This window comes from Pezoporus wallicus, unplaced genomic scaffold (genome assembly GCF_028554395.1).
Source record: "Pezoporus wallicus isolate ANWC-B61680 ecotype Strahan unplaced genomic scaffold, APGP_CSIRO_Pwel_v1 scaffold_7402, whole genome shotgun sequence".
Classification (NCBI taxonomy): domain Eukaryota; kingdom Metazoa; phylum Chordata; class Aves; order Psittaciformes; family Psittacidae; genus Pezoporus; species Pezoporus wallicus.
In genome coordinates this window covers 1953108-1975220 of record NW_026641037.1, presented here as the reverse complement: position 1 = coordinate 1975220, position 22113 = coordinate 1953108, and the positions used below count along the sequence as shown (strand labels likewise).

At 37.2% G+C, this 22113-nt stretch overlaps 1 protein-coding gene across 1 annotated transcript in view; it reads left to right on the top strand.

Moving 5' to 3' along the window:
* The window catches only part of LEKR1 (leucine, glutamate and lysine rich 1), a 57091-nt gene that overhangs the window by 23295 nt on the left and 11683 nt on the right, over positions 1-22113 (top strand). Inside the window, exons 3-6 of the mRNA XM_057421892.1 lie at positions 983-1102; positions 1738-1913; positions 5207-5392; positions 20514-20595. Of these exons, the coding sequence (XP_057277875.1) occupies positions 983-1102; positions 1738-1913; positions 5207-5392; positions 20514-20595 (564 nt within the window). The remainder of the gene's footprint in view (positions 1-982; positions 1103-1737; positions 1914-5206; positions 5393-20513; positions 20596-22113) is intronic.

Below are 22113 nucleotides of genomic sequence, written 5' to 3'. Positions count from 1 at the left end.
GCACTCTCCCTAAATCTTCCTTAAGAAAAATGTAGGAAAATAATCATACTGATTTGGCATTTTTTATCTTTTTGATGCTAATGTCATTGCCTGAGTACATAGAAGTAACATTTGGTGGAAACATTTTGTGTGAAAAGTTTCTCTTTAGCTCTTTAAAATGCCATTGTCAAGCAACAGAGGCCTAAATTCCAGTTGGTGTAAAAATAAGGTACAGGAATGTATTTTACATGTGTATTTTTTATTAGTATTTGCGGAGTGCCATTAACTAATTCAGCAATGCAGAAGTATGCTTCCATGATAATGAGTGTGAAACTGAGGTTGAAGGGAAACAAGAGTGATTAATTGGGATCCATCTTTTGCAGATGTCTGAAATTAAGAAATAGATAAACAATGTGAATGGAAAACAATTATGGTAACTGTAACCAAATATTTAGTATTTGCTGTTGATTGACTTGAGGGAATTTCCTCTTCAGCTTAAATGAGCTCTCCATTACTCTTCCCCACACATCCCTGCAGCTGTGTGTAGAACCTGTGCAACTCATTGTGGTACCTTGTTTTCATCATACATTTTAGGTATCACAGCCCCGAAGCTGGGTACCAAAGCTGAACTTTAAACTGAGATTTTCATAATGGGCTATGTTTTTTTGGAGGATGAACGAGTTCAGTGTTGCATCTGTGAATGAGCACTGGATTCTTAAGAAACTTGTATCACGTTGCATATGAGCTGATATTGGACATATAAATTTCCACATTATTTTACAAATATTATGAATGCTATTTTGAAAGAGTTGCTCAAGTGACTCATACAGTGGCCAGAAGATTAAATTCTTTCTATTTGGAGATCTGATACCTCAGTGTGAAATACGTGATTGTGATCTTCGAAAAGACTTTCAGCATATTTTTAATTTAAAGCTGAAACATAAGTTAGAGGTTGTTTAGTAGTGCAAATAATACTTTCTGATTATTTTCGTAAACTCTGTAGAATAAGAACCCTCACAGTGGAACTTAAAAACAAGCAAGATGATTTAAAAAATGTGAAAGAAGATTTGAGGTATTTCCAAGAGGAAAAGGAAGCTGCCTATAAACAATCTCAAGTGCTCAGGTAAGAACCCAAAAAGAAATGCTGATATTGTGCTTCCTGTGAACACTTATAATCAGTCAAGAGGTTTCAGGGGAGATGCAGGCACAGGCAGAGAGAGTATTGTGAGTGAGAGGAGTGTTTATAACCTTCCTAGTATTTTTTACTTTTTCCAGAATATAGTGAGATGCTGTAATGTTAGCAAAGGTAACCAGAAAATACCACTGCTAATTGGTGATCTTATTAGCAACAGGATAAGTTTTTCACAAATTTAAAGGCATTAACACTTAAAAGCAAGTGTGTACCACTTGCTTGCAATGCATTGGAAATACTGTATTTCCTATAGACATTGTTTATAAAGAGTCAACATAAACTTGACATAGAATCATTTAAACATGATTACTCTGATTTCTCAATAAAAAGTGGTTGTACAATTGTCTGTACAGTTGCCTTCATTTATACATATACATTCTAAATTAATATTTACAAGGGAGAAACTTATTATAAATATATTCAATATACAACAAATTGTTGTAAACCAATATAGTATAAATTATCACATAACATAAAAGTACTTGTCAAGTTTACCTTAGTTCCCAAGTCTACTAATAGTATTTTGTCATTTTAAAAATGTATGGTATTATTTTTCTGTCTTGCAGAAATACATTGGAACACCATTGCTCAACTCTGAACAAGGCAGTTTCACTGTTTCCTTTTATTAGAAGTGAACTAGACAGTATTAAAGAAGTCATCTCCAGTAATCTGGAGAACTGGGCTGCCATGAAAGAAGAAATCTTTATACAAATAAAAACAGTTAGCAAAGAAGCTTTGACAGGTAAATCATCTTGCAATAATTTGGGGTCAGATAAAATATTTTTTTTTGTTAGTTGAGTGTAGCAGAGTAAATTAGAAGGTAAAATTAATTAGATAATTCCTAATTTTGACATTAACTTGTCCAGATACAAAGTAATGGAAGACCCCATCTGCTGCTGTGGCACCACGTGAACTGCATTGAACTCAGTCCAGTTCCTATTGTCTTAGTGTGCTGAACCTATTGTTAGGTACTGACCCAAGTCAGATTGAAACTGAAGTAATATTAGTACTTTCCATGATTTGAAACATAAGTAATATACTTACTATGAGTATATAGATGTGATTGCAACACAAAGACTTGGAGATATTTTAATTTGCCCTACTTTTACTATTGCCAGTTTTTTGCACATGCTCACATATACACATGATGCTACATGACAGCAGTATAATATTTTGTGGAGCTGCTTGAGGATCCTGCAATACTGCCACCCTGCTGCGTGGGCAGGCTGCACCTCTTCTGTTGACCAGCCTACTGGTTTACACGTCTGATTGCCTTGAATACATGAGCTACTGTATATGAACAAACCTGCACCCAACATGTGGCAACTGCTCCCTCCTTCCGTTTCTGAATAAGAACAAGTAATACTCAAATACAGCTGTCTTTATCTGGGGGTTCTTTGGGATTGAAAGGGGCATGGAGCAGCCTGTGGGCTGAGAATAATTCACTTGGCCCACATACTGCTTCCTGCTCAAACAAGGGCAGCCTTCAGCAAAAGAGAAGCTGAGAGCAAGTCACAACTGACGGTTTGTTCCTGAAGGTCATGCCCAGCCCTCAGGCTGGCAGTCAGACTTGAAAACTCAGATTCATCTTTAAATACCACTTTTGCTCTGCCTCAGTTAAGAGATTAGTTTTGCTGAAAAAGCGTGCAGTAGTGTAATTAGAAACTCTAACGTCCAGCGCATCCAAACTGGTTCCTCTGCTGACTTCAGCAGCTTTAATGGCCTTTAGACCTATTTTTCATATATGTATTCCCTACCTTACAGTTTTTCAGTGTGTATAAGTTGATGAGTTGCCATTTCCTGTGGAGCTTAGTTTTATCAGGGTTATAAGATAGTGAAGAAGTAGGTGAGCTGATATCATGTTTTCTGTCCTTTTGAGAAGGAATATAAGGGCAAGGTAGGTGATGTGCATCTCCCAAATCACTCTGCTGGAGAAACTGTGTTAACTCCCATGAAAATTCACAGGTTAAGTGAAACCTGCATGCGCAGAGTATCTCAGAAAATATGTAGCTTCATTTTAAATAATAGCTCCCCAGTAGCCTATGGTTCCTGTGAAAATAGAAGTAATTTTTAATGTTTTCAATGACTACTTTGTTCAGACTGGGAAGAAGTGGGGCAGCTGTGCCACAGGAGCGAGTAGGCACGCATCCTGTTGAGGCTGCGCCTGAGTTGGAATAGAGAGGTCAGGGCGTCCTGAGCCCAGAAGGCAGGGCTCTTGCCTGCTGAAGATGAGCGTGGCCAGAAAATCACTTTTTTAGTAGTCAGGTTTTATAAGAACAATTAATTTAAATGTCAGTGTCTGTATTGCGTATTTTGATACATGGCTTCGTCTCCTAATTAGGCTGAGGACAGAAAGTATTGTATGTCCCTAAGGATTCCTCTCTTCCTGTGCTCATTCTCTGCCTACTTCTAGCTAATAAAGGGAATGTGAACATGTGTTTCTGCAGGCATTTTCAGGTTCAAAGAGATTCATAACATTTTAAGGCTTCTTTTCTGTAATATTCCTTGTTTAACTTGTTGTAATGCTGCAAATATATCGAATATCTGTATAAAAGCAGAAGTGCAGTCTTTCAGGTTCTTTAAGGGTTATATGTGCCATGCATGTTGTGTATCGCCAGCTCCATTCAGCATATCCTACTGAGAATAGTGCCATGCTGTGAATATTATATAATCCTTAAATCTAGCTTTCTAGATCAAACCAATTTAGTCTTTTTTTGGGGGGGGTTTGGTTTTCTTTTTCTTTTTTTGCCTGTGAATGCCATTTAAAAGTTTTTATGTTGTTTTATGAGTTGCTCATTATCAACATATGATAACATATTAATGTATAATAAATTTTTGTGTATTGTAGCTTACTCTTTCTGCAACAAGGTTTTCAGAACTTTTCCATTCAGATTTTGGGGAGAAAAATGTTACATGAGGTGCTACTCCTTATGCCTAGACCAGTTTGGTTAGTTTGAAGACAGTTTGCAAGAAGTCTCGTATGTGTACGTTGTTTAACTTTGGTTAATTAAGGGCAAGTAGAAAGAAGTATAAGAAAATCTTCTGGTATTTACAACATTTAGTCTAACAGTAAATCAATTTAAGTGTGGAATTGTTGGGAAAGACTGTAGATAATGAAAATATTTGCATGACACAGACAGTTTTATATGCTGCATGTGGGCAGCATACAAAACGTAATAGCTGACTTGACAATAGAATTAGCCTTAATCTGACTGGAATATTGTCATTATTAATGTAAATAAAAGTTGTGTAAGTTCTTTGGACAATGGAACATTTAGGGCTGTAGTTGAAGAAGGCATAGAATAGAATTGCAACTACTTCTGGAGATGTTGAAATGCAGTCATTGAGAATAACTGAACTCAGGAAAACACATGAAAATATAGGAGACCTACTACACTTCACCCACAATTTAGTTGTTTACCTCGCAGTAAAAACCTCCCAGGAAACTTCCTTGGGTCTTCTGCTCTCCCATGTTGAAAGATAGAGACAAAACCTATATTTCATATAATAAAGATACACTTTGTGATTACTTTAACAGCAGTTGTCATCTAAGGAATGAGAAAATAAAATGTATTACATGTGCCCAAACATCATTTGAACCAGAAGTTTCAAACCGAGCTTTAGCAGAGGCTAACCCCCTTGATATTTTCTCAATTTAATTTCAATGAGTCTGCAATTGGTTTTGTATGTCAACAATGATTTGTGTATCTTCTGAAGATAGAAGGCTTGAATCCAAATATTTATGTCACCTATTACTTCATGTGGATTATATATATGTATTTTATTTGATTGAGATCTTAGAAGAAATACATATTATTGCTGAGAATAAATATTTTATTATTTCTCAATAATATGTGTTTGGCTAAGTAGGAGTTATCTGTATTGCACAAAGCACTTTTTTTGGTGCTCTATGTTCTCAACAGAAGTGTTGATCCTTACCCATGCTGAAGTCCTGAAGTTGAAAATCGGGTGTAATACTTATTAGTGAAGAAGGTACATTTGACAGCAGCCTATATGTTTTTTTTATCTCCTCAGAAATACCCAAATTGAATCAAAGATTAGCAAAGTCCCAGAGAGAGAATGAATGCCTCCAAGAAAAGGTAAAACATCTGACATTGGTGGCTGACACAGCTGAGCTGAAAAGTCAACAGCTTCAAACTTCACTTCAGCAAGGGAATGAGCTACAAAGTAGATGCCGTGAGCTGCAAAAGGAAACATTAGGTAAGAGAATTTTGATTTTTAAAGCAAACTTCCAAGTAAAATGAAATTAAAAACATTTTTTTAAAAGTTTACCGAAAGTGTGGCTGTTACTGTGAAAGCACTCAAGAGCCCAACACAGACCCTAATGAAATGTGGGTGTTGTGCAGTCAGACAGGCAGTATGTCATTCTGAGGAGTCTGTTACCCTGCTGGGAACACGTGTCAGCTGAGTGGGAGGGGGAAAATGAAGGAAGGGAGGAAAACAGTGAAGATGTTGGTAATGTAGTTATGCTGTTAATTGTAAGTCTTATGTAAAACATCAGGGAGAAGGCTCTGAGATTAAAATGAAAAGAAATGCTCTCATTTTGAGTGGAAGGCCAGGAAGGATTTTAGGCTACCATCAACAGAACTGAAAAGTCACTCAGGCTAAGCCAATATCTTTTTCTCATGGATTTATTAAACTTGAGGCTATGTAATGATTTGCCATTTATAGTGTGTCTCAAGAATCTAGGGAGTCCTCTTGAGAAACTGTAAAAGAGCAGTGATAGCACTTAAAATTTTAATATCTTCAGAGCTCTTTTGAGACAATGACTCATTACAAAAGGATTATTTGTATTAGTATCTCTTGAATCTCTTCTTTTTAATGCTGCATTGCATTCATAGGGCTGGCCTAGAGACATTTTAGGAGCGTGAAAACTTACAGAGGTTGTGATGTTCTGAGCACAGGTTTGAGTCATCACACTGGCGCAGCAATAACCGTGCTGCCTTATGCACAGTATATAAATTTAAAGCAGTAGGTCTCAGTGCTAGTCATGGTGAAGGAATTTGACTGATGCTTCAATAACAGTGATAATAACAAATGTGAGACTGCAGATACCATCCAATGAGTTGTCAACCTGTGTGGCTGAGAACAGTTTTTATTTCTCTCACTGTATAACAGTACTGTTAAGAAAGTTCCAGCAGCGATGCGTTTGAATGGTAGAAATGAGTACATAATTCGGCATAATTTTCCAGACAGTGTCCACATAAGAAACAGACTTAATATGTCTTTGTTTTTGTGGTACTTATTAAAAAAAAGAAACTTTAAATGGAAGAAAGTCAATTACATTTTGCTCTGAAAATATTATTCTATGGACTATTCACAGCATCCACTTTTGTCTCTCTTTTTTTTTTTTTTTTTCTTGGGGACCTGCTAAGTGTTCCGATATCTCAAAAACTTGCCCATGGCATTTTTTAGTAGGTTAATTGTCTGATTGTAGCTACCTCTTCTTACCTAGTTCTCTGTTCAGAGTAAACTCTGGCAGGTAAGATTTGGGGATTGCCTTAAAAGTGTTAAGCTGTCAGTCATAAGCTACATTATCTCTTTCTGAAGATCTGAATAAATGGAAAGAAATGCATCAATTCTGTTTAAAAAGAAAATTTAAAGACAATCTTGACCACACTGTTGGACAGTTGTGAAATTTTTTACCTTTTTGTTTGGCTTGTATGTAAAATCACCTGGAGAATTTTTAGGAGGCGTAAAATAAAATGTTGGTAGTATATAAATGGTATCTACTTTGTTGATTGTTCTGCAAGAAAAGTAAATAATTTCAATATTATATTTACATTATATATAGTATGCATTATATATGTGTATATATATGTATTACCCAGACAAGTGTCTGGGTAAAAAAATAGTAATAAAAAAGTCAAAATCCCAAATAAATTCAAGATTACATTGCTAGAAAAGACAAAACAGAAGGAATTAATTAGTTGCACTGGTTAACTAAATTACATTGCTTGTCCCAGGAGCATAAGTTTGCCTATGACTCCTCATGTTTTACTTCAAACTTGTTTGGAAAAGATGTTAAAAATGCATCACTTCTTTTCGAAAGGCAAGTGTTTCTCCTCCATTGAGGGATTCATGGTTTATCTCAATCTGTGTACTTGTGTGACTGCCAGATTGACTATTACAATGCCACAGTCCAAAACTTGTAAATTATATCCCTTCGAATAGTCTATGGGATTCATTTCTCAACATTCACTTTGTGTCTTATGCTGAAGTAACCTTAGAGATGGAGCTGAGAGGCTCTTAGTGTACTAGAAATTGCTCAAACGGATAGTATCACTCAAAAGAAGATAGCCAACGTGACTGTCCCCAAAACAGCATTAACACTGCAGATCCTGCAGTAAAACCTACAGCAATGATTTATTCTGGTTGATTAGGCTTTCCTTTCTCTGCTAGTAGAGTATCATTTAGGGAAAGAAAGTTCATTTGGTCATTACTGTGGTCTTGTGCCATGCAGAGCAACTGAAAGATCACTTGCACAGCAGTCTGGATATTCTACAAGTGGTGATAATTGCAATGATCTCCATGTCACTCAGGTAGCTGTCACAGATACTCTGTTAAGAATCCATACAGCAACATTTTGGTACGTGCTTCTTATATGCTTATGTAGTGTGATGTTTTGGTCACCGTGTGAAGAAGCAATATACATAAAATTCTCATTTTGCCCTAATTACTTGGCTTTTTTAATATGTTCAATATAACCAGACTTGAAACTTACTTTTCAGGAATATCTTACCTTCTGTCATTGTAGGAATAGTCACAAGTAGTGATAAGTCATAAACAAATAGATCATTTATTATTTACCTTTCTCTAAAAATTTGAGCTTCTGCAGCTTTCAAACTGGGTCTACCACCTGCCTGCCTTGAGGAAAATATAATTAAATTTTACATGCATTTTTCTTTTAGATGGGAAAATTAGTCAAAATAAAATAATCTCAGTGCAAAACCAGTTCCTTCTGAAGAATACTTTGACATTTTGTTTGTGTTGAAGTCTTTTAATTTCCTATGAAATAAAAACCTGTGGGTGGCACAAGTTAAATTGGCAGTGCTGGTGTGCAGACTGTTGTTCCTTAAGAACTTTGTACAATCTGGAAATGTAGATTTTACTTTTTGTAAGATGCCACATTCAGTATAACTCAGATAATATTACACATTACTGAGTTAATTTTTTTTGGTGAAGTGGCTGTATGTGGGCATGTGAAATTGCCAATGAATTCATTGGTAGTTCACAGGCATTCTTGGTAACTGGAATGTTGGCACTTGCTGCTGTTACAGAAAGTCTGAAGTCCGTTTAATTCAGGATTTTGTTCTCACTGCGGAAAAACACAGTGAAGTTCAAAGGAAGGAGCTGGAACTCTAGAAGAGTAATTACAGGCTAATTTATCTTCTTTGTGTGTCTCTCCTTGATCCAAGGGGGCCTTGAGCCTAAGAAAACCATCTTTTTAAGTTTTCAAATACGTGATGTACTACCATTACACAAGATATTTGTATTGTTACGTTTATGCTATATGGCCCTTTGAGTTTCCTTTTTGGTTTTGTAAAGCTATTTACTTCAGAGGTTCCTGTAAATAATGAGTAAATAGTTTGTTCACATGCATTGTAAAAATACACTTTCTTTTTCAGTTTTGCCCACTTTTTACTCCATGGAGAATGGAGTAAATTCAAGGCAAAAAATATCCATGGCTTTCGCAAAGGTGGGGTGGCTGGAAAAGTCATTGTATTTTACATTTAAATCTTGCACTGCAAAAAATTTGAAAACAATCTTCTGTTCTCTGAAAAAGGACTTTCTGTTCCATGTTTATGGTTTAAGAAGTTGTATTTGTAGTGATGGGGTTGAATCCCTCTCTGATGGCTAGGTGTTTGGGGCTGTAACGTCCTGGAGTTAATGGGTATGCCTCCTTCTGCCTTTATTTCTTCCATCCTGCCTGTGGGCATGAAGAACACTCGCTTACTTTTCTTCCAGATAGTATTAAAAAGACTTGCTTATCACCTGGTGAGCTTGTTGACTTCTATAGGAAATGACAAAGCAAAGACATTAATTGGCAACCCAGGGGGTGAGAATCACGTCTCAAGGCTGGAATGTAAACTTCCTGTTAACTTTCCAAAATGTCTTCTTTCATCCAGAATACTCCTCCGAGTTAATCTGGGGAGGATGTTTGTGATTCAGCTCTCAACAGTTACGCTGCCCTTGGAATTCAGCATTAATATGAGCAACAATAGAGTTCTGGTTTTGATGAGAGGAAAAATTTGGGATTATTGAACTAAATTAGTATTTTTCACTTTGACATAACTGAAAGCAAAGACATGACTCTTGAAAGACGCCTAAAATCTTAGAATATTCTGGAAAAGTTTTATCCATGCTTACATCTTTATTAGTTTTTTCCACTGCTGGCATTGGAAGGGCAGCCCAGAGCTGCCATCTATGTTTTTTCTTCTTTTTCTTTTTTTTCTTCTTTTTTTTTCTTTTTTCTTTTTTTCTTTTCTTTCTTTTGTCTTTCTTTTTCCTTTTTTCTTTTCCCTTTTTTCTTTTCTCTTTCTTCTTCATCTTTTTCATTTTTTTCCTCTTTCTCTTTTTACTTTTTTTTTTGTTGTTGTTTTCTGTTTTATTTTTTCCCCTATCCACTGAAAGGGAATATTTTGGAGGCTGCTTCTTTATGTTTATAAAGAGGTTTGAAAATTTACAGTGCTCTATGGAGTTACTCCTTCCCTCAAGAGGTCTGTGAAGTGGTTAGTGTGACTGTGTGGATTCTCAGGCATCTTGTTGGTGTAATATTTGAGCAGAAGTGTCACCATGATGGCTGCTTATCATGCTGTGCTGTTTGATTTTGATTTATTGCTTACTTATTTTGCATGTGTTGGATTTGTTTTTTAAGCTTATAATAAGAACTGGAAATAGCCAACATTTTGTGGAGAAAACACAAATAAAGCAGCACATATTGGAATTCATACGTAGTATTAGAACTGTGAAATCTTAATGAACAGCTAAAATATCAGCTAAGTAGATTGAAGTTTTATGTGAGGCATTTTTAAACTTATTTTTATGAATTAAAAAAATAACAGTTACTTCATAGTAAATCAGTTATTAAAGAACAGTAAAATGTTTGATGTGGATATCAAGGAGATTTCAAGGGAGAAAGACGTCTAACTCAGGCATTTTTGTTCTACCTTGCATGAATAGATCAGTAAAACATAAATCCATATGCATTTGAAGAAGACTTTCTAAGTGGAACTTGTTGCTGGCTGGGGGTCATAAGGCTGGCTAACACACTGATGATAAAAATGTTCTCTTTAAAATACAAAACATGACTTTTTTAATGAAACAAGCATTAAATATTATATGAGTTTGCCATTGTATTAAAATAAATCAGTAGGAACTAACAACTCTTCTTTTGTCATTGCATTACCTGATCTTAGTGAAAATCAATTCCAGGTAGTGAATTTACACCGTGTAAAGTCAGTGTGCAGGAAATCAGCAAGATCTAGAATGTCAGCCGTGGGGTGGGGTGTGGTTTGGTTTGGTTTGTGTTTTTTACCCTTGCAAACTACTTTGAACATAATATCTCTTTTTGGTACTGAAATAGCTCAGTTCTCTAGGAAAATAAAAACCTATCAGGATTTGTGATTTAAACGTTCTGAATTTTCCTTTCTGCAGCCAATACTTTGAAGGTTCTTGTTTTGTGTATTTATCACAGAAAAGTAAATTATTGAATATTTCAAATGATAGCAGTCATTTGCAAGAGCTGAAACTAAGATTCATTTCTACTATTTTTTTCTTTGTTCTGGTGCTTCTCATGTCTTTCCAAAAATGATCTTTGTGGGTTACATTTTGCCAGAGAGGTGAATTTGGTTGCTGGTTTCATCCCACTCTTCAGACTCACAATGCATCATCTAGTTAGCTAGAGATGACAGGTCTTGAAAAAAAGCTCAGTGCAGGATAAGGTCTGGTCAATAATTGTCTAATCAAATAGACTCACAAAACGAACAAACAAAAGGCAATAATGCCTTGTGATAGTGTCTTTTTCTGTATTCTTAGGTTTGAGAGTGGCAGAAGAGCTGCAGTAGCCCACGATCCTAAAAGAGAGGAACCGATAATCTGTGCTTTCATTTTTATTATCAGCCAAATCATTTCCTTCACTTAATCACAGATCTAGAATAATTTTTCTTCACAAAGTGATTGCAGTTTTCCTTTAGCCCATTTATAGTTACAGGTTTTACCTCTATATGGGTTTAAATTGCTAGCTATGCACATGAAATCTGTCTTTTAAATCTTTTGATGCTACTTCTTCATGGGCTACTTAAGTTACTAAATATAAATTTAGCAGTGGTCTGCTGACATAATAAGACTAATGAAAGATGATTGAAAAATGCAGGCAGCTGGAGGAGTAGCTGGGTAGTTTGAGTGCGGAATGTTAGCACTCTTCATGGAAAGAAGAAGTATTTTCATCTACATGAAGTAGTTTTAATGACACTTTAAAGATTGCTTTGAAGAGCTTTGAAAATCCAAAGAGGGAATAGTTTCCTGTAGTTTTAGGTAGGCTGCAGTTCAAATATCCACTATTCATACTACAAATACTGCTGAAATATGTTTTTATTAATTCCAGCTGCGGTACTAAGAATTTGAAGGCTGAGAGCTTGGGAATGCAGTATTGGTGTTTGAACAGAATGTGGCATATGGGTTAGATGAAGCAATTGCTCATTAGCGCTTTTCAGCAGTCTCTTAAAGTGGAAGAGGAAACATGAATATGATGGAAAGAACAGCATCATAGTTCTCTTTGACTAGGTGTTGAAATTTTTAGCTACAGAAGACCCCCACTTTTCCTGCTTTTCCCCAAGAAACATCAATGTTAAAGGAAGTGTACAATATATAATCTGTCTGCAAGGAAGACTAAGGTCAGAAGTTCCATTTTCCCATCTTCAGTTTTCCCAGACAATAAGTAAGTGACAGTATTTCAAATCCATTTTAATACATAGGAGAAGCAGGTCTGTAGGTCCAATTCTGACATTTGCAAATTAGCTTGGGTTAAAAAAGGCAGAAACATGTACAGAAAATTAAGGCTTAAGGAGAAAATCCTTTGATGTCAGTGTGAACCCTGACCATGGCTAAGCAAATGCCAGGTAAGCAATCCCTCTGACAGCAGAAGTGCTTGTAGCATGCCGTTGGGTGAGTAGGGGGAGAGAGGGGAGTAGGGTTTGCCGAGATAGTGTTGTTTCTCTAATTAAACACTTCAGAAGGTCTTGTGGAAAATTGCGGTCGTGTTATCATTGTGTATGCAGTTGCTGGCTTATTCATTTGAGGGCACTGAGGGTGTTCTAGATTTGTACCGCTCAAAACTACTTAGAATCTGGTTCCTTTCCTTGCTTTTTCTGTGGTGGTTTTACATGCAAACATGAAAGAACTAACATACTAGCTCAGACTAGAGGTCCAGAAAGCCCAGTCCTGGCAGTGGTCAGCAACATATGCTGGGGGAGATAAGAGACAGGCACTCGTTCTTCTGGCACATCCTCCCAGTTCCTGGCAGTTTTAGTGATTTAGGGACTTCCAGATGGCACTGGTCAGGCCTCCGGAAAAGACGTAAATCTATATGGCTGGAGTCCAGTCCTGGGCTTCTTCCAGGCAGGCTTGTGCTTGTGAGTCACAAATAAAAAGAAGTACTTGTGTATACAAAAAAAAATTTATCTTAGAGAACATAGTACATGAAATATTATAAATAAATAGTTCTGTGTGTGCAAGGACTTTGAGTATTTAGTTCATTTCTTTGGTCTCCTTAGAAATATATAGTGAGACAAATTATTCCTACTCTGATGGTAGTTTTTCATGTACATATTACATATTTCCCACAGCTTCTCTACTGTGTTTTTTAAATAAATGTACTTAAAGGTATCTTTGTTAAGTGTACATCTGAATTTGGACTCACATCAATGTTATAAGGAAAATATTTTTACCCCTTTTGGCCCAGGTCATCACCAATATTCAGAGCCTCATAGGTTGCTCCCTACAAGGAGTAGGTTTTAAAGAATACCTACAACCTCCTGTTTCTCAGAATTCCAGAGAAATTTAACAACAGGAGCTGGGTTCCACTCTGACCATTTCAGTCTCCAGTCTGTCTTCCAGGTTTGTGCTACCAGTATTTTCCTGACCCCTTGGATTCTGTTTCTTTCTGCCCATCCCTGTAATATTATTGGGCTGAATTTGCACAGCTCTCCCTCTCTCTCAGTTCCTTTATGACAGTATCATGACTCCTTTGAGTTTCTGTTCCAGCCAGTCTGTTCTGTGCCTGAAAGAGCCTAACTGCTGCTCACTGTTTCCCCAGTGAAGGATGCTTCTTGCACCTACCAGCCTCAGAAAGGTTTCCTTCAGTCTAACAGCATGACAAATAGTATCTTGATCTGAGGTAATACAGGGAGTGTCCCACAGGGTTCATGTGTGTATGGACCAAGTCTTTAAAAACACAGTTTCTAAAAAGAGATTAATTGAACAAAGGAAACCATATCATGGTGAGAGCCAGGCTGGTCCCGGCTGGCTGAGAGGGGACCCAACAGCAGTTTGGAAGTGCCAAGAGGGGAAGATGGTGGATCCAAACTCTGTTGTGAAGTGGCAGGTGGTAATAAGGCAGGGGACACTAGCCACAGCTTTGGAGCTTCAAGCTGGACACTGAGAAAAGCCTTTTCATTAGAAGGTGGTACAGCATGGGATGAGGCTGCTTGAAATACTGAGGGAGTCTCCAGCCTTTGGGGTCTGCAAGACTCAGATGAATAAAACCACAGATAGCCTAGTCTGGTTTTGTCAGCAGTGCTGCTCTGGGCAAAAGGTCCAACTGTGCAGCCACAGAGGTCCCTTCCAGCCATCCTCTCTGTGAATCTGTACGCAACTGAATCATGATGAGAATTTCGTAAAGCTTGATAAAATAAAAAATATCTTAATCTGTCATTCTTCTGCAAGTCATTTTCTACTGCTGGCACATGTGCTTTGAGACTGGATATTTCTAGTCAGTGGGACTGGAGGGCAGCATATGCAGCCTACACAGCCTTTCTGCTTCTCAATGAGAGCACGAAGGGGACTGCCCCAGCAGTTCCTTCTCATCAGTGACTGGTATGATGAGTCAGAACTTTTCTTGTTTAAACCAAACTATTTGCCAGTTGTTTCTCAAACTATGCTTAAATAAAGGGAAAATGAAACTACTTTCTTCCTATGCTGTTTTCTATGTGCTGTAGCGTAGTGATGTGGCTAGACATAGCAAATCCACTTGTTTGGAATCCCCAGCCAGGTAGTAAGAAATGAACTGTGTTTCTAAACTGGAAGCACATAAACTTTTTAGACGTGTTTATTCTTAGGTAGGCACAGTCATTTTAGACCAGAGACTTAGCGATACAGAACAGATTCATACCATGACAGGCATTGACCTAAATACTGCTGTGCTGGTGCTGCAAAGGCAAAAGGGTCTCAAGGAATGACTGGGGTCTGCATGTCTTCAATGGCAATATCTATTTGAGCTGTGCATGTTAACCACTCTAGAAAGTCTTAACTACTGGCAAATAATTTTCCTTTTCTTATGTGTGTATAAACCACTGAGCTTTTATTTAGATGTGATCAAAATGTTCAGAAACTATCTTGCATTTTTTTGTAGGCTTTGCAGGAAAAGTAGAAAATTACACATTTGTATCATGCATGCTTCTGAACTGATATCATTGTGAATCTGTTATGAATTAGCTGCGAAGTTGATGGTTTCCAGAGTGGTTGCTTACCCAATATGAATATAGTTCACAGTGCTCCCACACACACACACTGAAATCTTTACCAGTTGTTGCTATTTTCAAAGCAGGAACTGGAGCCTTCATTCAGCACCGTGCTGTTGGCCAGGCAGCTGGAGAGGATGCAGACTGGGTGGCTAAATTCCCAAAACCCCTTTCTGAGCAGACTCTCTGCTTGGTGTTTTGAAGACACCGTGGGCTGCTTTTATGGGAATTCACCCAAATAAGGGAAAACAGTCACCATCTTTGGTTCTTTTTCTTTAGTTCTTCACATCTTTTCTTTGTACGTGCTCTGTGCTGTGCCCTGTAGTCTCCATCTTACATTACTGAAAGTGTCTTACATTATTGGGAATGTGATACTGCTAAAACACAGAAATGCAGGGAAGGCAGTCTCTGCCCTTACACATCTTTTGCCCTTTTTTGGAGGCAGAGCTTAGGAGATGTGCTGCCTGGAAGGTTTCTGTTGGCTGTTGTGTTTATGGCAAGATCCATTGTGAATCACAAAGATAAGTAAAATTAAACATGAATAATATTGAGATGTATTTGGATTGATTATTCTTCAAAATGTGGTACTTCTTAAGGCTTTAAAATGGGTATCAGTATTAAAGAGCGTGAGTGCTTTTTCTTGGTTTTGCATATTTCACAACAAGCTTTATTGCTGGAAAATGCTTTTATGTAAGCATTTAATTGTATTTTTCTTTATTCAACAAGTTTTCAGCATAAGCTCCCATTTGTATTACCATTCTCCTTATTAGTTTCCTCATTTTTACTATGTCTTTCAAACTTCATTGAAATCTGTATTATTTAGTCTCTGTGCGTGTGGGTCTGATCCCTCAGCCTTTCTGCTAACCAGCTCCTGTTGACTTTGGTGGGAACTCTCTCTAGAGACTTTCAGAAACCAGACATATAATTGAATCCATCTACTCCTTCATGAAAAACTGCTGTCCAGTGCTCAGTCATTATGAAAACTTCTCAAAACAAATTGAGTAAAAGAAGAAACAGAGCTGAAAGAGACCACCCAAAGTACTAGAACCAAAATAAGCATTATACCTCTCCTTTTCCTTTATTCCAGAACTTGCATCCATATTCCGTGTCTCAGAAGAAGGAAAAAGACCACAGTTATTAATAATTGTCAGAGATCTTCTATAATAACTTTTTTTTTAATTGCCAAAAATAGATGTCTATAAAAATCTTCTCAGGAGCAGTCTTCCCCATGCTTAGAATGACAAAGGGCTGTCCTTTTTGTAGTGCTGATCTACAGTAATTTGGTCTTAATCTGTTTTAACAAAATAGTCACATTGGAGTAGAACTTGCTGTTGTCAATGTTAGATTGTTCCCACATGTTTTAACATCTGCTTGGTGTGTGAAGCCAAAGTTTCTCCTTTTCTGGAGGCATTCAGAGCCATTTACTTCATAAGGCAATGTCAGAATGAATGACAGGAAATTAAGGTTGAATTATTTAGCTTTGGAAAAGTGTACAGAACAATACATTACTGAAGAATGCCCAGTTGAAGAAGCTAAACAAAAGTAACTGCAGGTGGTCTCAGCTGTTGCCTTTGTACTTGGCCACAACTTCCCATTTAATGAGAAGGTGAAGAAGATGCCAGTTCTGAGCAGAAACGTTGCAGCTTAGTCAAGTATCTATTGTGGAATTTTTGATAGAGATAACAGGACTTAGATAACAGGACTTAGATAACATAGCAACTGCATGGCTCTGTTTACAGTGGGAGTTTGTCAGAGAAGTCTTTAAAAAAGCCAAGAGGAAATTTTGGCAACAGCAGTGTCACACAAAAATGGGTTTTAAATAGTCCAAAATTGTCAGTGATTTATATTTATGAGTTCTGTTCAGCAGCAAACATGGAAGCTCAGTGGCTCTTTCCCATGGAACTGAGTGCAAATGTGATTGGCCTTCCAGGCACAAATCTGAAATACTGTGAGGGCACCGAAAGGCTGTAAACCAGTATATAAACTATAAGTTTTGGCGAGCAGTTAAACTACCCTCACCATTTATTGTAGTCATGCACTACCATCAAGCTGAAAACTGCAGAATCTGAAACAATCAATTTCAGGAAAATTCCTTTCTAATGCCCGCAAAGCTATTGATTGCTTAATTCATTGCACAAAAAAACATACAGTCATAATGCAGACAGGAGGGCTGGGGAGAGCTGATGAAAAAATGTTGAACCAAATTTTAGCTAAATAGCTTGCAGCAGAATTGTGTGTGCTATTAATCGGATTACTGCCACAGAACATGGTGGTCAGGGAGGTGATGTTTGGAGGAATGCCTCCTTAGAGCTGACTGTTGCTCCTTCATCTGCAGTCTCTCCTAGCTTGGCTGTTGCTGCACTGTTTTATTCTGTCTGCTGCTGCCAAGACCGGTGTTTTTGACAGCATCAGTGCAGTTTTCTTGAGAGGTCTTGGCTCTCCCCCAGCCAACTGCGTGCCCATACAAGTCAAACCACACAGATCCTTGCTGTTCCTTTGTCTGTCTCTGTACAGAACCTACTCTTCACCTCTGGGGAAATGGGGAGCTTGTGTTCTTCTGCTGCTTAATGCAGAAGTACTGATGCATCCATAAAAATTGGCAGAAATAAAGGTAAGCTCTTGTGTTTTTGTCTGGCCAGTGATTCAGGTCATGTTTTTATTTAAATAATAGGCTATCCTGAATCTGTTTGTTTTTTTTTTTTCTTTTTTGAGTATCAGCCACACAGTGATAGTCATAGCTCTTAGAGACTGAAAATCCCATGCTGCTTAGGGGCAAAGCAATTTGAGCAAATTTATATTACACTTTCAAAACAAATTGAATTTTCATGTACATTTGGCTGCTCCATTCACTGCTGTGTTCTTTTGCCATAGTAGTGACTTATTTATAAATCATCACCTGCTATACTTTGGGGTGAAAGCGACAGTTAATTTGGTTGATAAAAAGATATATTTTTGGAGACCTGGATGGCAACATGAGAAAATAGACTACTTCAAATTTAATCATCCCTGGAATGGAAAATAGAGTAAAGAATGAATATGATGAAGCAGAACCTTTGAGGGGGAAAAAAAAGAAAAAAGTCTGCTTTCCAGGCTGAGAGGGCTCACTGTTCTTGAAGGGGACACTTTTCCCATTGGAAAGCATTTCACAGTCTGAGTTTTTCTCTTGGGGCTTTCACCTGTATTTCTGTGTGAGCTAAATTACTTGCATAATCTCAAGAATACTCGGGGCGGGGGGGGAGGGAACGGGACGGGATGGTGTGGGCGGTTTGTGGTTTAGTTTGTTTATTGTGTTTTGCTTTTTTTCTTTGTGGATGAGGTTGTTGTCATGGGGTAAAGGACAGTATATCATTGTGGACTCTTGGATTTCCAAATCCAAAGCAGGAAAAATTCCATGTGAATTACCACTTGCCATTTTTAATTTGGCATTTGCCATTTTTCCTTTTGCAGTGTTAACATTTTGTGAGTTAATACCCTGCAAAAGCATTAGAAGAATACAAAGAATGATGACTGGAAGTGAATAATTTTAGACCTTCCCTCTAATTGTCGGTTCTCATGGAACACTGATTTCTTACACTAATTTATATCTGTGTGTATATATGTATATATACATACATAGTATTTTTCAGAGTGATACTGATATAAGCTATACATTTGATTAAGCGCACTTTTTACTTCTTCCCAGCAATAATATTCTTTTCAAACTGTTAAAAAATCACGTTGTCTGTCTCTCGTGTTCTGTGGAGTAGGTTGAGCTGTTTCAAGGAGAGGAAAAATAAACTTTGATGACATCAGTCTGAGGCAGCTCACAATGTACCCAGTGAAAAGTGCTATCAGCATCCCCTGCGTGGTAAAAGAAACCTGAACAGATAAACTCAGGAGCCTTTATAGTGCCCAGGTCCATTCACTTCTGTTGATCAGGGCTTGTAATGAGCAAGTGCTCTGTGTGCATCCATTCTCATTTATTAAAATGCTTTTTTCCTTTAATATCTGCTTACACTTTTCTATGTGCTCATTTAATTATGTAGACTCTGATGTGAATCTGAGTAGAGGCTGTTTCCATGTTAAAAGATTAGTGATTTGGCAATGTCTGTTAACAATTGCAAAAATCATACAGGACTGCATTAATATTTTTATGGCTGAAATGTGGCAGTGGCAATGGTATATTATACAAAAATAGATTTTATTTGTGTGTATTGATGGTGTTTCTATAATTAATTTCCACTGACTTTTGCAAGGGCTTAGTCAAGCCCAAGGAAATTTTAACTTTATCTTAGAAAAGCTCTTTATAAATGCTGGTATTTTGGGAATGGATCTGACAGGTGGTGTGTACTTTACCATATACAGTTCTCTCCTGTTTTTTTTTTTGCTGTTGCTATTGTAGTGTGAGATAATGAGCAGCTTTCATTTTCCTTTTATTGAAAATACAGGGATTTTTCATGTAGTAGGATTTAGCAAGGTAAGGTGTGATATGTCAGGAAATCCCACTCTGGGATTACCCATCATTATGGCAGTTGCTGGAAATGACTGAAATAGGCACACAGGAAAAGTTACAAAAATTCAGTGAATTCTGGTGTCAGAAATGATAATTTTAAGAACAGGAATCACAATTAGGTTTGGCTTTTTACAGCACATATCAGGGAGCTTTAAAGATGGAGAGGTTGGACTCCCTTTTTAGCTGTTTGCCTTCAGAGGGGAAATCAGCTCATTTCTTTGCTGTCACATATTGAGGGAAAATATTTTTTTTCTTCCACTTGTAGATTTGTTACAATGTTTTATTGTAAATTTGTCACTCCTTCATTTACAACCCTGAGACTCTGCAGAAGGAGTGATAAATCTAACAGTGCTTTTATCTTTGCTCAGTATTTTCTTTGGAAGTTTTTTTTGCAAGGGGGGTGGGGGTGGGGAAGATAAAGTAATTGTACAGATGAAAAAAAACTGGGATATATTCCAGAAAAAAAAGGCAATGTTTGACTGAAACTGCTGGGAGGTGTGCTCTGAAAGATAACACTCAGCAAAAAGAGTAGAAGACAAAATATATAGAACCATTAATTCAGTGTCAGTGTTTTATATGAAGTAGCATTAAGAGGTTATTTTCAGGTTCACCTTCCTGCATGCTTTTTACTCTCACCATTATGTATACAAACCCTGTGATTTAAAGCATTTCATATTTGCTTTTAGTTGAATTTTATGTTTCCTGGTAGGATAAAAACCCCCAAACAAACAAAACCAGCTTCTTGCTATAAAGCAAGTGTATGTATACAGATTGGAAGACTGTTCTTAAGTGGCAAGGTGGCATTCCAGCCTTTGTGATAAGTGATTTGTTACTGTTAAGAAAATATAAACAACTAGCTTATATGGTTTGTAAGCAGTGAGAAATCAATCCAGATGTTACAAATCATAAAGCCATATTCTCACAGATGGCCATTTTGCATTGTTGAGAGGCAGTTCTATGATTTACTGCCTTGCTTTTTTCGGGTGGGAGTGAGGAGCTACACATCTGAGATGCAAATAGAGCACACTGTGTATAAAAGTGAATTATTTTAATATGAATACAGGCATGAAACCCATGTTTTTGCTTTCAGACTTAACAAATCAGGTAGAGACAATTGGATTGAAGCTGCAGAAAGTAACAGCCGAGATGGACCACTACAAAAAGCTGTTAATGTAAGATTTCCATTTGCTTAATTGTTTTGCCACTGCACGTAAAGCTGTAACAGACCACTTTTTTTCAGAGACCACTGCTCATCGTGATGATTTAAGAAGGTTATGACCAACAGAGAAGATAGTTTATCTTTATATTAAATGGTCTATATTTCTAACCACCTGACTGAGCACATCTGTCTCTGGAAGCAGGGCTTTCTTCCTCCAGCTCTGTTTAATGATACAGCAAAGAGGAAGGTTAAGTAAGCTCAATACAACACTTCATTTAACACAAAAGTGTAGGATACGTTTTGTGAAATATACATAACTTCAGGCCTAAAAATATATGTGGAAGGTAATGTTTCACATTAGAATTTTGGGATGGAGGGAAGTGTGCAATGAAACTAATCAGAAATTTTAGTATTTAGTCAGTAACTATGATTTCTTTTTTTTAATTCGTACCTTCCCACCTTCAGGGTAAATTTGCTGGGACTTTTTCCCATTCACCAGTGTGCTATTGTCATTTGTAATTTTACTATATTGTGCCTATAGTTTCAAGTAGAGTGTGTAACGCCTAAATTAATAGAGCAAAAATAGAGAGTCATCAAATACTTGTCAGAGCTAACTGAAGTGTGATGACTGAGGAGAGAGCACTCAACTCACATAGAGCGGAAAACTTGGCTAACTCTGTCTTCAGCCCACCTGAAAGGACCAGTGCCCGCGGTAGTGACTGCAGCAGTCCATACTGATTTTAGATGCTGCTTCTGCTGCCCACAGATTAAGGAGAGAGCAAAAATAAGTCCTCTGTCAAAACCTGAGGAAATAGGAAAAAAGATGCACCTCTTCTTGTGTTGTTATTGTGCTGTTGCACACTGTTCTGGGTTACTGTTTCAATGGCCAAACAATGAAGTTGCTGCATTCCTTTCAGCCTGGGAGCTGTATCAGGTACCCAAAATCGGGCCACATGACCTCCAGGGTCACATCCAGACTCAGTAGTGCTCAGTGGGAACCATGTTGTCACCTCTGAAAGTTGCGGGACCCAGGACTGCATGCTTTCCTGTATTTCAAATCCTTGTTGCTTGCATGTAGCGTGGAAAATAATTCAGAAACAGCAGGACTTTATAATTCACTTTGTAATTCACCACTGACAATAAAAATTATTGTTTCAAACATTAAACTCAAGAGTAATGAGCTACTGCTGCCAGTCTTGAGACCAGCTATCATCAGTCTTTTTGTGTGTCTTCCTGAAATTTAAACAAGGATTCATTCTTTCATGATGTCTACTTTCTGGTTTTGGTCCCTATGTTCAGAGGGTCTGACCGTAATGAAGTTGCAAATATTTGGAATGCTTAGCAACAAAGTATTTTAATGATAATACAAATATTGAGTATGAGAAAAAGATTTCCTGAACACAGTTAAATAAACAGTAAAGGGTTTCCAAATGTAATATTAAAATTTCAATGTAATATGGGTACAATTTAATAAAATAACATATTATATATCTGTTTAAATGTAAATACGAAGCTTAACCATGGTTATTAA